Consider the following 15,093-nt stretch of genomic DNA (forward strand, 5'->3'; position numbering starts at 1 on the left):
AGACAGAGAATCCCACGAGGGGCAAAGAGAGAGACAGAGAGAGAGATTGAGAAGTGGGGCTCAAGCTCACCTGATGTGGGACTCGAACTGACGAACTATGAGATCATGACCTGAGCTGAAGTTGGACGCTCAACTGACTGAGCCACCCCAGTGCCCCTAGGGAGAGAGAATCTTAAGCAGGCTCCACACTCAGCATGGAGCTCAATGCAGGGACCCAACTCCACGACCTTGGGATCATGACCTGAGCTGAAATCAAGAGTCGAGGCTCAACCGAGTGAGCCACCCAGGCACCCTTGTGTCTGGCTTCATACACAAAGTATAACGATTTTGAGATTCATCCATGTTGTAGCATGTGTGAGTACTCCATTCCTTTTTCTTAACCAATGGTATTCCATTATATGGATATACTACATTTTATCTGCTCGCCAGCTGATGGGAATTTTTATTGTTACCAGCTTTTATTATGAATAAAAGCTGCTTGTAAGATTTGCATAGAAGTTTTGGTATGGATAGATTTCTTTCTTTCTGGACATACAAATGTTTTATTAGTCTCAAGTGTGCAGCATGGACGATTCTATGCATTATGCAATGTTCCCCATGATAAATGTAGTTACCACCTAACATCATACAAGGTATTACAATATATGCTTTTGTTTTTCCTGGGTGGATGCCTTGGACTTAATTTTTGCGTCACTGAGTAACTACTCTGTGTTTAACCTTTAACGGCCAAACTAGCTGTAGCACTTCGTTTTCCACCAGTCCGGATTCTGTATATTATTGCTGATGGTTGGTGTTGTCAGTCTTTTTGATTCTAGGAGGTGCATGGTGGCATCTCTGGTAGTTTTAATTTGCATCTTCCCTAATGACTAATGATGTTGAGTAATCCTTTCTGTGAATGTTTGCTGTTTGTATATCTTCTTTGTCTAACTTCCTTTGATGGAATCTGATTATTGCTCTCAAAATTTGGAAGCAATTCTTCTACAATTGAGACAGTAATTTATAATTTTCTCAATCTGCTGTTGTCACATTGATACTAATTTTACTAACATGTACTGATTATGTCCACTCGCCATTGACAATGGACTGAACGTAGCTAGCTAGCATCCTTCTGTCACTACATTTTTTTTTGAGCTTCCTCTTATGTTTTAAGAGGTGCCAGGGGTACACTTTTGTGCTGAAATCTAAAGATGTTTTAGAAACACTTTTCACAAAAATAGTCCTTTGTCATTACATTATTTACTCATGTGTTTGTACATTTTTCTATGCTAATTTATGAATGATTTTTTCAGTGAAAAATACATATTCGAGAACCAAAGAAAATACTAATTTTACTATTTTTTGCCATGCCTCCTTTGGTAGAAATAACTGTATCTCTTTTAGTGCTACCATGGTATGGTGAGAATACTTCTAGTACTTCTATCATTCATGACCATTCTATGACTATTCTATGACTAAGAAGTATGCTTACTTCTATATAAGCAGGCCAATCTATTTTTGTCTCTGATGCCATTATCCACTTCTTCCATAATCATAAGACATGTCTTCCCTTTAAACATGAGGTAATCTTGGGGTGCTTGGGTGGCAGAATCGGTTAAGTGTCTGACTTGATTTCAGCTCAGGCTGTGATCCCATGGTCGTGAGATCGAGCTCTGCATTGGGCTCTGCACCAGTGCACAGAGCCTGCTTAAGATTTTCTCTCTCTTTCCCTTGGCCCTTCCTTTGCTCACTCTCTCTTAAAAAATTATATTAAGTGTGAGGTAATTTTATTCTGGTTTCCTCTGCTTTACAAAGCAGTAGTCTCAGTGCATATAATAAATAGTGCACATAATTATTACCATGAAAATTCAAGTTAATTTTCTCTATTCTGTTATATATTTATTTTATCATTATTCCATGTATTTTTTGTAAAAGTTTAGAAACTTCCAGAATCAATTTTTGTCTGTGTGCGACTTAATGGAATAGTATTTTGAAAGCTGTAGCTTCGTATTTTATTTCAAAATCTGGTTAGGCAATTCTATCATAAGCCATTTAAAAATACATTGATATTCTTCCTTACTTATTCTATTAGATAAAAATCCATCTTACAATTTTTCTTTAAAAAATTATGTGGGGGTAATAAATTTCAAATGTATATCCACATGCTTAATAAGACGATTTTTCCTTCATTGATTCAATTCAGTAAGAAGTTAAATCACTGTGTTTCAAAATGTGACCTGCATACTACTTACATTAGAATCACAAGTGGATTTCTGTTATAAAAGGCAAGTTCCTGAGCTCTGCCATCATCAGACTTGATCATGGGGCCCATGAATCTGCATTTTGGGCACGTAGCTTTATAAGGTAACTCTTAGGCATATTTAAGTATGAGGGCGACTGAATTAGAGCTTTGTGAAGTTATTACAGCTTTTGTTTTTAGATATTATTAGTGAAGTCTGGTTTTATGTTAAGTTGATCAAATACACATAGTAAACTGGGGACACTTAGGAGAGGCAAGAGGTCATGATGTAAAGATGCTACAGTCAGGCATGGGCTGCAAGCAGGACGGGAAGTGTGCTGAGCAATAATGATGCTGGCATCATGTTGTCAGATTAGGATTCGAGTCCCCTTATTTGAATTTGGACTACAGTGTGACCAATTACTAATTACAGACCTTGGAAAAATAGGGAGGTCTCCAATCTCAAACAACTGTGGTGTTAGGTGAGTACATAAAGCGCTTTTAAATGTTCGGGGCTCAAAATACAATCGTTTCTTCCTCTGCATCAACTTTTCCCGTTCCAATTTTGAACACTAAGTACTTACCTTAATAAGGGTCACGATTCCTTCATTAGTTTGAGTATCGGTTTCTATGTGGAAATAACCCATTTCATTTCCTGATATGAATGTAAAATTTGCTAACCAATTATCAGAGCCTATTTCATCGGCATCAGACACTTTTATGCGTGTAACTTCTACATTGGCTTCATTTTCTTTAACTTCCACCCCTTCATTCTGCAAAACGCGAACACAGGGATTTTATTTTAATGTAGCACAAATGTAAGTGATATATTTTTAGTTAGGACTGAAATATCAGTATGTAGATACATTTGCTATAAAAAAAATAGTTACCATTGTATTTTTGACTACAGGTATATTGTCATTGACATCCAAAATACGAATCTGAACTTGAGCTTGTTTTACTGGTTTATCTGTTATTTGTCCATTGCTGTCTCTTGCTTCTACTGTCAAAGTATAGCTGCTGTGTTCCTGCAAGGCAATGAAAAATACCCGTCTGGGATGAAAATGAATCACTCCCAAATCTGTCTTTCTGGTCTTAGTTCATTTCATCATCAAGAGGAGGAACCACAGTATATTTTATTCATAAATAAGTTTTATGATCTAGTATTCATGTGAAGATGCTGTGTATTTGCTGTCAGAGCATTTCTAGAAGGCCGGAAAAGCCTAGAGAAGTTGTTGGTAGTCAAATTCTTAAATATGTCATTGGTGACATTATCAGGAAATGAGTTTCTCCTTCAAATAGTCTGTGCACAAAACAGTGCCATTCAAAATGTAGTTTGCTCTACGTGGAAGTAATGGTGGGACTATAGGAATTGGTTCCTTCTTTGTTTTAGCTAAAAATTAAGCAAGGAAAACCTAGTCCTCAAAAAACTTGGCCAGGGAGGACAAAATGTGGTTGACTTTGTCCAGACATTCTGAGAGGTACGATTGTTACGAGAACCTGTCCTAGAGAACGACGTCTCGGATGCTACTCCGAAGTGAGCCCTTATCTGCCACACGGTCCCCTTATGATGGCTCCATTCGGTGTAGCTAGAGTTTAAGAAAAAGCAGGAGGCAACCAGTGCCAATGCATGGGGGTTCTATGCAGGACAGAACTGTTCTATGTGACTGAGGCTCTAGGGCCAGTTGCTTGGATTCCAGTTCTGACTTTGTCATTTTCTGGTTGTGTTGGACATACACAATCCTTTTGACCCTTGGTTTCCTTTTGTGTAAAATGGGGATAATAGCTGGATCTGCCTCACAGGGTTTTTAGTTGGATTAAATGGATTAATCTATGTAAAAGGCTTAGGATAGCACCTGGCACATGGTAAATGCCCAATAAGTGACAGCCATTACCATTGGTTAAACTCGACATACTTCACAGATAGCAGCTTATTAAAAAATCAGAATAATTAAAAATAATACTTTTCCATTCTAATTTTATGTGAAAAAGTACAGAGTAGAATTGTAGGAGTAATAATATTATTTAATTTAATTTTACAGAGATCCTGTTAGCAATGTTGGACACAACTTCTCCCTCTCTGGACAGAATGGAATCATTTTCCCAAGTCATATAAAACATAATGACTGCACTTGGACAATGATTTATGTTTAATGACAGTACAGTGTTCTTAGGATCATCATTTTACTCATGCACACTGTTAAAACCTTCATGTATACAACATTTAAAAAGTCTTCTATTTCCTGTTTTCATCTAAAATTTTCCCTTTGGGTTAGAAAGAAAAAAGTGAACAGCCTGTCCAGGAATCCCACTGAAGTTTCCCTCCAATTTGGGAATTACAACAATTCATTTATTTACAAGTATTTCCATTATCCTAAGTAGGACTCCAATGTCAGTCTTTGTTCCTCCTTCTCTATCCGTATTAGCACAGAGGGCTAATTTCATTACAGAACCACAAATTACAGAACATGGCTTTAGGACGCTCTAGCAAACAGAATCCTGACTGGAGAGGCCCTAGAACATGCTGTCCTTATGTAGTTTTACATTTTCTAACAGCCAGGTTTTAAAAAGTTAAAAAAAAAAAAAGGTGATACTACCAATTTTAAATAAATTTTATTTAACCCATGGTATCTAAAATATCATGTCAGCATGCAATCAACAGAATATTACCAAGATGATATGTTACATTTTTTTCCATGCTAAGTCTTCCCAATCTGGTGACTTTTTTACATTTATAGCATATCTCAATTTGGATGGATCACATTTCAAGTGCTCAATGGCCACATATGGCTAATGACGACCATACTGGATTGCACATTCCTAGAAGAGGGTATTTATAGGAGTTGTTCTATAAATGAGGGAATACAAGAAAGTATGAAAATTACAAGAGGAGAGAAATAAAGAGAAAGGAAAACCTGAAAAGATAAAGAAGAATTTAAAAGATGAGCAACATAAAATACTAATTTACCTCTCTGTCCAAGGTAAAACTGGTCGTAAAAATCTCGCCTGTATCTTTATTTAGGTAGAACACCGGAGGATAAGCAGGCTCTTGAGATACAATTCTATAGGAAATTTTAGAATTCAGGGTATTGGGCTCATCTGCATCTGTTGCGCTGATTTTCATCACAAGTGTATCTGGCATTAGAAAAAAAAGTGTCTAAGATGAAACTAAACTGTAAGCATGCATATGTACGTTGTTATTTTCTTCATACCTTCAGCCTGTTCCCAAAAGGATTTCAAGTGCTTATCAAAATCACAGTTTACCAAAATCAAAAAATTTAATTGGATGAGAAAATAAGTGTGGATGGGGCACAGAATTAGGAAAGGTAAGAGGAGGGCGAGGTTGGCATCAGTACAGAGAATTCTTAGGGTGAAGTCCTGAACACTTGCTACAGGAAGGCTGCGGATTTGCTTATAATCGCTCTAATAATCAATACAAAGAAAGAAGAATGAACAGATACAAATACATGCTTACTAAAATACAAACAATTCAGGAGAAACGTAGCTATTCTTTATATTATGATCAAAGAGAAATGTCTCCCGCAAGTTTTCCCAGAGACCGCTGCATTGGACAATGCTGTCAATAAACCTGAGAAATAATATAAGTCAAAAGTCAGTGAACAACTGCCGGTGGGCCAGAGCTGCCAGCCACCTGTTTCTGTAAATACAACTTTATGGGAACACAGCCACACCCACCTGTTTACATGTTGTTTATGGCCGCTTTCTAGCTACAAGGCCGAACAGTTGCTACAGAGACCTAACCTGTCACATCGATCTGCCGTATCTGTTCTGACGGTAAAAAAAGACATCATGTAAAGCCTTTTGAACTCATCTCAGAAAAAGCAGTTCCAAACCTAGAGCGGCAGGTTTATTACTATCTGTCCTGTGGGTAGTACTTAGCCTCCATTAAGATACAGGATTTAGTGTTCAGTTACACAGTGGGGTTAAAGTGACTGGGGGTACTCAATCATAAAAATAACAAACTCTGACCTGCTGCACTCAACTCTTCAACAGACCCAACAAAGACGTCCTGCGTGAACACTGGTTCGTTGTCATTGACATCAAGAACTTTAATGCGCAGTTCTAATGGTTTCTCAAGGTTGTTTCCTTTTTCGTCCAAAGCATAACCAACGAGCTGAAATCATGACGTAAATAATAGAAGAGATGAAATGTAAGCTAAGGTAATTAAATTACCACAATATAAAAACAAAACAAATCATAACTATTATTTATCAAAGAAAAACTACAAACTAATAAATGTAAAGCTGTTCTTCTCACCAGAAAACTTGGCGTTTCTTCTCGATCAAGAATGCTGGTAATGTTCAATTCTCCAGTGTCTTTATTAAAGACAAACACACCAAAAGGTGGCTCTGTGATCCCTTTTCCGGTATATTTGTATGTGATTTTTAGTCCTCTTTCTTCTGCAATATCAGAATGTATCTAACATAAAAATAACAGAAGAATGCCTCAAGTTAAACTCTCTATAACTTACATATACATATTTTAAATGAAAAATTTCCCTCTGAAGTTTTCACAATCTTGATAGGAGGCCGGGAGGGGGGCGGTGGAGCACAAGCACTCAAGAGAAGATGTGCTTATGTAAGAGAACCTGCGTTCAAATCCTGTCTCAGCTACTTACCAGTTACATGATACTAAGAGTTACTTAATCTCTCTGCACCTCAGTGTTCCTGTCTGTAAAGTGGAGAGATACTACTGTCTACCCCTTAGGGTTGTTATGAAATTAAGATATCATTAGGGGTATATCTTGGGAGGACAGATTTTAAATTTAGCACATGAGGTAAAAATTGCAGAGTCAAAATCACCTTTATAAATCCATTCAATCATCTGGAAAGTCTGAAAATGTATCCTTTTATAGAAGGATTAAAGTTTTCAAGGTTTAAAAAAAAAAAAAAAAGTCAAGTCCCTTCCCTGCTTGGAATGCCTCAGGAAAGTCATCCATCTAACCCATTTCTAATGTCTTTCCTGGTTGTCATCTTCATTTTCTATAAACAATTTCATCTGTGTCTATAATTCTTCACTAGTAAATGTGTCTCTGTGGCCCCTATTGGTTCCTTAATTTTCTCCTTCAGACATCATAGAAGCCATTGCCACTCACCTCACTGGTCACTTCTTTGTCCTGAAATCTCAGGATAGGTACATTTCTTTGCCATAGATATCCCAACATGCACTGGGGCTGGGAAATTGCTGCTGAGAATAACCAAGGAAATAGCAGATGGGGGGTGGGGGGTGGGGACTCCAACCTCCAGTTCTACCAGCTCTGTTCCTGGAGTGGAATGATAACCTGGGGCACTACCATGATTACCTTTCACTGAGCTTCTGTCTTTCTGTCTTTCTCTGTGCTTCTCTCTTTTTTTTGCCAATTATATGCATATACACACACATACAGTATTTATAAAGAATATTCTAGATCTTTATGTACTAATGATATATTATTAATCATTCTACTCAGGTTAAAAATAAAACAAAACTGTGTGTAAACATAATTGTTGGTTTGTTTATATATGTGTGTGTACGTAAGAGTATGTAAATATACACATATTTATGCATTTCCTAAGATTTGGAAGATGCTACACTGTTCACACTATTACCTCTAGATAGAGAATGTAGAAAGTTGGGAAAATTCCACAAAACCCTTTGCTTTTTATGTAAATTTTACTCTTAACAACTTGCATAATTAAAAACAGTAAGAACAGCTAATGCCTGTTGAATCCCAAAGAATCAATGCATTTTGGGGAAACCTATTGAAAGAATGTGTGAATGACTCAGACATCTCAGAAAACCAAACAAAAAAGCTTAATTGCTTGTATACATACTAAAATTTTGGATTTTCGAAGGCTTTTGTGAAAACATGCTGCTAGACAGAGGAAATTTTTGTCTTCTCTTCTGGAGCCGCTCTTCTTTGAAGGAGCTCTTCCTGCACAATGTTTACGATGTTGGGAAGATAAAGACAACACCAGGATATGAACATGTATTCATTCACACAAATGTCTCCTGAGCACCTACTGGATGTTGGGATACAGGGCATGAGCTATTAGCCTAAGAACTAAGCCCTTGCCTTCAGGAAGCTTCCACTCTGCTAAGGGAGCCAGACAACAAGCAAGCAACGTACGGCGTGTCATGTAGTGGAATGCACCACAGCCGGGCTGAAATAGGAGTAAAGGGATAGAGAGAGACAGGGTGAGGCAGGGAAGGGAACTCTTTTAGGAGATGACACTTGGTCAGAGGCTTGATGCTGTGAGATACTGCAATTATCTGTGGGGAGGGGATTCCAGGCAGAAGGAGCAACAAGGGCAAAGAGTGAGGGGCCGGAAAGAGTTTGTCAGTTTGGGGATGTAGGAGAATGGGAGATGCGGGGTGATAGGAGCTGAGGTTAGAGAGGAGGTCTTGTATAAGACTTCTTGTAGACCAGAGTAAAGAATATTCCTTCCACTACAGCAGGAAGCCACTGAAAGGATTTCACTAAGGGGGTGAGCATGCTTGATTTGTCTTTTCAAAAGATCACTCTGGCTGCTTTCTGGAGAATGGACTGTAGCTGGGTCGGGGGTGGCATGAGTGAAGTAGGCAGACAAGTCAGGAGCTCTTCTGGTAAATCAGAGATGACCCTGACTCGGATGATGAGGGTGGCAATGCAGAGAAGTGAGTAGATCTGGAATATATTTTGGGGGTAGAACTGATAGTACCTGCTACATTTTAGCAAACTGGATAGAATTATAGTGCCACTGACCGAGATGGGTAGAACGGATAGAGAACAAACAGCTTTAGGGGAAAAATCAAGGGCTCAGGTTTGCACGTGTAAATCCGAGATTAAAAGTATCGGGATTACCATCTAATTTATCAAAAAATAGGACACTTTGAGGGGCGTTTGGGTAGCTCAGTCTGTTAAGCCACTGACTTGATTTCAGATCATGTCATGATCTCATGGTTCATGAGTTGGAGCCCTGCATACGGATTCTCTCTCTCTCTTTCTCCCTCTCCCCATCTCTGCTCCTCCCCTGCTTGCGGGCTCTCTCTCAAAATAAATAAATAAACTTAAAAAAAACATGACACTTGAGAGTGAAAGGAGAGTTATTAATTATTAGGCCAGGACAATGGGCATAAACCAAGACTGTCTCAAGCAGGATGCACGGTCACCCTCCGTATTAGATACCAGTTCTTTTCATTGTGAAAATAGATATAAAAATATACTTTTTATATATAGGGTGGCAGAATATTCCATTCTGGTGTACGATGATGATCTTGAGCTGATGACAACTGAAAAGCACATTCAGAAAAAGGTCTCTGCCTTTCCTCTGTGTGCCTAAAAGCACGACATAAATTTGTAACGCTGTGTTCCCTTCCTTCTCTAACAGGAAGGACAAAAGTGAATCATCGGAGATAACTTTAGACCCTTATCCGCTTAAAGATGGCACCAGGCACCCACATAACAAACTGTATTAACCAGTCTTTTCCACCACTGTTTTCCCACATACTTGCCTTCCCACAATTTGCCATCATCCCTAGAGATTCAAGGACTTTTTCTTTTTGTCTTGTCACTTCTCTAAAAGTTTACCGTTGCCTTGTTAAGATGCTTTATAAGCCCCAATTCTCACCAAACTTTTGAGTCCTTCATCTCTGAGTACCTCTATGTATTACAGGAGCAATACATACATTAATAAACTTGTTTGTTGTTTTCCTGTTAATCTGTATTTTGTCCATCCAATTTATAGGGTGCCAGTCAGAGAACCTGGGAGGGGTGGGTAGCAGGAAAAAGTATCTTTCCTCCCCTACACCGAATATCCTCTTTTGAGTATTGTAGCCCTCTCTGTTAAATAAAGGTTCATCTAGTGTCAGATCCCTAACTCTTAGTTGAATCAGAGCCCTAAATTACATACTACATTCAGAATATTTTCATATTCTGAGTCTTTAAGACTCAGTAAATACATTATATAATTTTCCTTAAATTTTAAAATGAGAGTCTTCTCCCACTGTATTTCAATCTTATACATATATTTCCTATTTCTCTGTAGAAGGTACCTTGGCAATTGGATTCCTTTTGGATAGATCCTCTCCCTCTCGAAGAGCTACAGGGGCAGTGATCCAGGCACGCTTTTGCCGCATTAAGTGAGTGTGTTTAGGAAGCAGATTATTTTCATTTCTTGTGTTTAAGGCCTACAACAATAAAATATTGTCAAAAATTATTAAGTATCCTAAGACATTGGTAAGGTATTCTGTAATTTATTAAAACTTTAAAAATAGTTCTGTAAATCTTAAGGAATAAATTTCGTATTTTTTAACAGGTTTGATTTTCAAGGAGGAAATATACACAATAATGATATATACACTATGGAGTTCTAGTGAACTCCATAGGCGTTCAGGAAATTGGCTCTAGACTGGTAGAACAGTATGGTTTTGTTTTTATCAGTAAGAAAAGATTTCCCAGAGTGAAGTGTCACAAAGTCTCATTAAAGTGTCCAGACTAAGGTCCAAGATGGAGTCACCTATGCCAAGCCTCACATCAACAAATTGGAACTTAACAAATTTCTGTGCTAGGCTCTCCCAGAAAAGGAAGGCATAGGCCAAGCAATCAAGAACTACCAGATCAGCACATTATCTGCCCCAGCTCCCAACTGACTGCTGTAACCAATCAGCAAATACCCAGTATAACTTCCTATTCTTGCTCACTTTGGTATATAAAACCCTTTCATTTTGCACAATTCTTGAAGATCCTTTCCATTTTCCAGCCTGGATATTTCCCTGTTCATGAATTACTGAATAAAGCCAACCATATCTTTTCAAGATCTGTGATTGTTGGATTTTTCTTTTAATAGGCTAAGTTAGTGACCATACACATTGGCAAATTAAAAATAATATATACTGTGTTAAAATTTTTTTTTTTTTTTTTTTTTTTACTGAAAATGAAGTTTAATTTTTCTGTGGTGGCTTACAGTTTAGAAATGAATTATTAAATGTTTTGAAACTAAATCTTAGTAACTAACCTGTGGTATCAATTTAACTAAAATAGAGTGAAAGTGTCAGTTAATGAATTTATTGTTTAAAGCATGAAGTAAAGAGTTAAATTGCCCATCTTTTGTTTTCAGAACCTTAAGTAGAAAAGATTTATTCTATATATTTTCAGTTGGGCTTTAATAGACAAATATTTTATCCAAGGAAAATTTCAACACAGCTGAGCTAGTATATTAAGATCAGATAGGATTATTGTACTAGGTTTATCATTTTATTTATTTTGTTGCTCTACATAACAAGTATTTTTTTCAGACACTGGTTATCACTAGGTCATTGATTTTTTTTGCCGTTGAAAAATTTTTCTGTAATTTAAAAAATTAAATTATGTAATAAAACAATAAATTAACATTAAAGTTCATAATGTAAAACTATTAAAACTTTATTCTATTTTTTCTCATACTTCAGAGTATTCACTGTTAATTGCTTAATGAATATCTTTTATGATTTTTTCTTATGACCATACAGTTGCACATCTATAAAGCTCTTCATCCTATAAAAATGGAATTATATTCTACATCTTACTCTGCCCCTTGATTTTTCATTCAGTACCTCATCATGGAGATTCTTCATGTACCGTAAATTGTTTTACCATTCTATTAACGAACAATTAGATTGTCACAAAAATGCTACATTGAACATCCCTGGATATACGTTCCTGTGCACATGATAGAGTGGGAATTGTTAGGTGTAAGGGACTGTGCATTTTTAATATATGTGCTGCCGAAGCGAGCACAGGGAGTGTGCATTTTTAATCTGGTACGGCATAGCCAAATTGTCTTCCATGAAATTAAGCCTCTGAGTCCAAAAGACAGAAATAATCCCCTCGGTTCCTTACCTCTAAATGGAGTCCATTTCCAAAGTTAAAGCAGATCTGGAAAATAAAATTATTTATTTATTGTTTAATATAATTTATCACTCAATTCAGTATAAATCCCTTGTTAATTAATAACTTACCACCTAACACATTATAGATATTTAAAACAGGTTTAACCACCACCATTACTATCCTCCTTTGTCAAAAGGAAACAAATTTTAATTTTCCCCTTTGCCTCCCTGCCACGACCAGGGCTAGAGAGAGGAATCTACATTCTTTTGATCCACACTGCCTCCTCCAGGAAACTCAGAACACAACTAATATCTGAAGAACCAAAACAGGAACTCTTCATCTCATGTTCTCAGGTACGCACATAACTTTCCTCAAGGCCTTTAGTATGAGATGCACCCTCTACTCGTGGCCCAGCTAACTCCCATCATCCCTAGGGTCACCCACACGACTGCCCATGTTTGGACTTCACACCTAGGTCCCCCAAACCCTTTTCTTTGGTTCTTATCAAGCACTGTCACACTTTGGGCTTCATCATCACACAGAAGTAAATATAGTTGCAGTTACTCTAAAATCTGCCCAATAAACTCCTATCCTTCTGACTTTTGCTGTCCTTTCTTTATAGTCCATTAATCTCTTGGTTTCATTTATCCCTTGGCTTACTCTAGACCAGTTCTTTCTCACGTGATAGCCACACGTGGCTATTTACACTTAAATTATTTGAAATTAATAATTCATTTGCTCACTATCCACATGAGGCTAGTGGATTGAGAACGTCCCCAACATTAGGCAATGCTAGTAGATTACTGCCAGCCATTCCAAAGATGTTGTCAATGACTCTGCGACCCCTCATTCTCTTGACTTTCTAACATTCCTGCATCACCTTTTCACTAACTCTGTAAGCTCATTATTCTCTTTGATTCTGACCCTGTACTGGCAAAACTGGTAGACAAGGCCATGGAGGCTGAATGGATCCATCACATCCATTCACTCTCTAATAGCTGCTCCCTCCTCAGGGGTGGAGGCTCCTTTCTAGGGTGACCATATGTTTCCATTTGCCCAGGAGAGTCTGAATGACACCTGCTGTACTGGCCCCCCGACTGTTATGACCCATTCACTCTCAAAGGTGTGCTCATTTAGACTATACATTTTACAGTTGCCTTATCTTTGTTTCTCTTATAGTGGCCCTATAATACCATTCTGAACCTCAGGAGACTGCCCCAACCACACGGACCCACACCTCTGAACGCATTCACTCTTAGATCACCCCACTTCTCATTTGATATTGTATCTTCAATTCTCCTTTCCTTCCCGGCCTTCTCCAAGACAGAGGTGTCCTGATGCCCTTCCAAAGTCAAACATTGTCTGTGTGATTTATCTTCACCTTTTCTACTTATTCTCCTACATTTATCTTCTCAAGAACCTCACTCCTTCCACTAATTTTTTTATCTTCACTCATCACTGGCTAATCAAACATGTTTATTTCCTTCCTGTTGACTAGCCAAATATATTAAGATCTTCTCTACCTGTCCCCGTCTCTGCTAACATTTAATCTGCTACATATTCTTTTTTGTACTATGACTCCAAGCTGAAATTGTCTATATTTATTGCCTTCACTTCCCCACCTTCCATTTGTGCATTAATTCATTATCATCTGCCTTCAATTTGGATTTTCTTGGTCTTGTTTGCCTTTTCTCATCTACATCTCAGGTCACATGGGTCCACAAAGGCCTTGGTGATAAATCATGGAAAATAAGGCTTTCTTCAAAATTTCTAGGTCTCTTTCACCTATTCACATCTCTTTGAAGGCTCCTTGCAGGGTCTGTTCTACATGTGGATCCTTCATCTTTCTTTCTTTCCTCTACCTTCGACATGTTCTTATCTCTACCCCTGCAAAGAGAAATTCCAGGATGCTCAGTCTCTAGTCTGAGCTTCTCTGGGGCAGACAAACAACCACGGCTAATTTTCGATTTTATGGCCAGATATATTATTTCTTCCTCACCTCATCCTCTCTATTATTGGCTAGGAATGCCACAGACATCTCTACTCAAAGTTATGCTCCCCAGGTTCATGTATTTTCAAAGGTGGCACGGTATGAAAAACAAGCAAAAGCAATGCTGAATGGATTATACTTCTCTGCATGTTTCTCTGGTGGGAATTTTTGAAAGGGAAGAATAGTGACTAGATCCAAAATTCCTCAGTGTCACATCATCAGGAGACACTCTTAAAATGTAATGTATTCCTTGCCTAACCATTGATTTCTTTACTTTGTACTGGCCATATTGAGGGATTGATAAAAAAGTTACCACTTTTATTCTTCCCTAAACTCTTATTTGGTCTAGCAAAAAAGGTATAATAGTTACATGTTATTTTATTAAATGTTATCATCCTAAATATCATTAGTACATAAATAAAAATAGTTCTCTATTCAAATGCAAACTCTTTATGAGAGTATTTCTTCATTGATATATTTTTTTTCCTGGAATGTACTTTTTAGATGTTTTTAGATGTTATTTGTAAGAAATGTAGACAATCATATGGTTATAAACAGTGTTTCTTAAACTTTAACATGCATTTTGCTCACCGGGGGTCTTGTTAAAAATAAAGATTTCAATTCAGCAGGTATGCAGTTCAGTCTTATACCCTGCATTTCTACTAACTCTTAGGTGATTCTGACATTGTCAGTTCTTGAGTAGCAAGAAGCGTAGAATGTTATAGGAGTAGCAGTTGTTCATTTAGGATCAAAGACATGAAGTTTGCCTTATTTACTACTGTCTCAGTAGTTAACACAAGAAACTTTGTCATTCCTGATTGCTGATATCTTGAATGCAGAGAATCTTTTATTTCATGAATTTAACATTAAGTTTTTAATTGAAAATATATGCAAAAGTACAGTGAATGGTACAATGAACACTCAAAGCAATACTTAGTTTCAATTAGCTAGCACACACTTAAAAATAGATTTTTTTAAGGGGTGCCTGGGTGGCTTAGTGGGTTAAGCATCCGACTTTGGCTCAGGTCATGATCTTGT

The 15,093-nt window shown here is 37.5% G+C and overlaps 1 protein-coding gene across 1 annotated transcript in view; it reads right to left on the bottom strand.

Annotated features, from left to right (window-relative positions):
- Positions 1-15,093, bottom strand: part of DSG2 (desmoglein 2) — a 50,535-nt gene that overhangs the window by 17,219 nt on the left and 18,223 nt on the right. The window contains 7 exon segments of the mRNA XM_049620240.1: positions 2,800-2,988; positions 3,106-3,243; positions 5,184-5,350; positions 6,206-6,350; positions 6,494-6,655; positions 10,250-10,384; positions 12,075-12,110. Coding sequence (XP_049476197.1) covers positions 2,800-2,988; positions 3,106-3,243; positions 5,184-5,350; positions 6,206-6,350; positions 6,494-6,655; positions 10,250-10,384; positions 12,075-12,110 — 972 coding nt within the window.

The sequence above is a fragment of the Panthera uncia genome, assembly GCF_023721935.1.
Source record: "Panthera uncia isolate 11264 chromosome D3 unlocalized genomic scaffold, Puncia_PCG_1.0 HiC_scaffold_8, whole genome shotgun sequence".
Taxonomy (NCBI): Eukaryota; Metazoa; Chordata; class Mammalia; order Carnivora; family Felidae; genus Panthera; species Panthera uncia.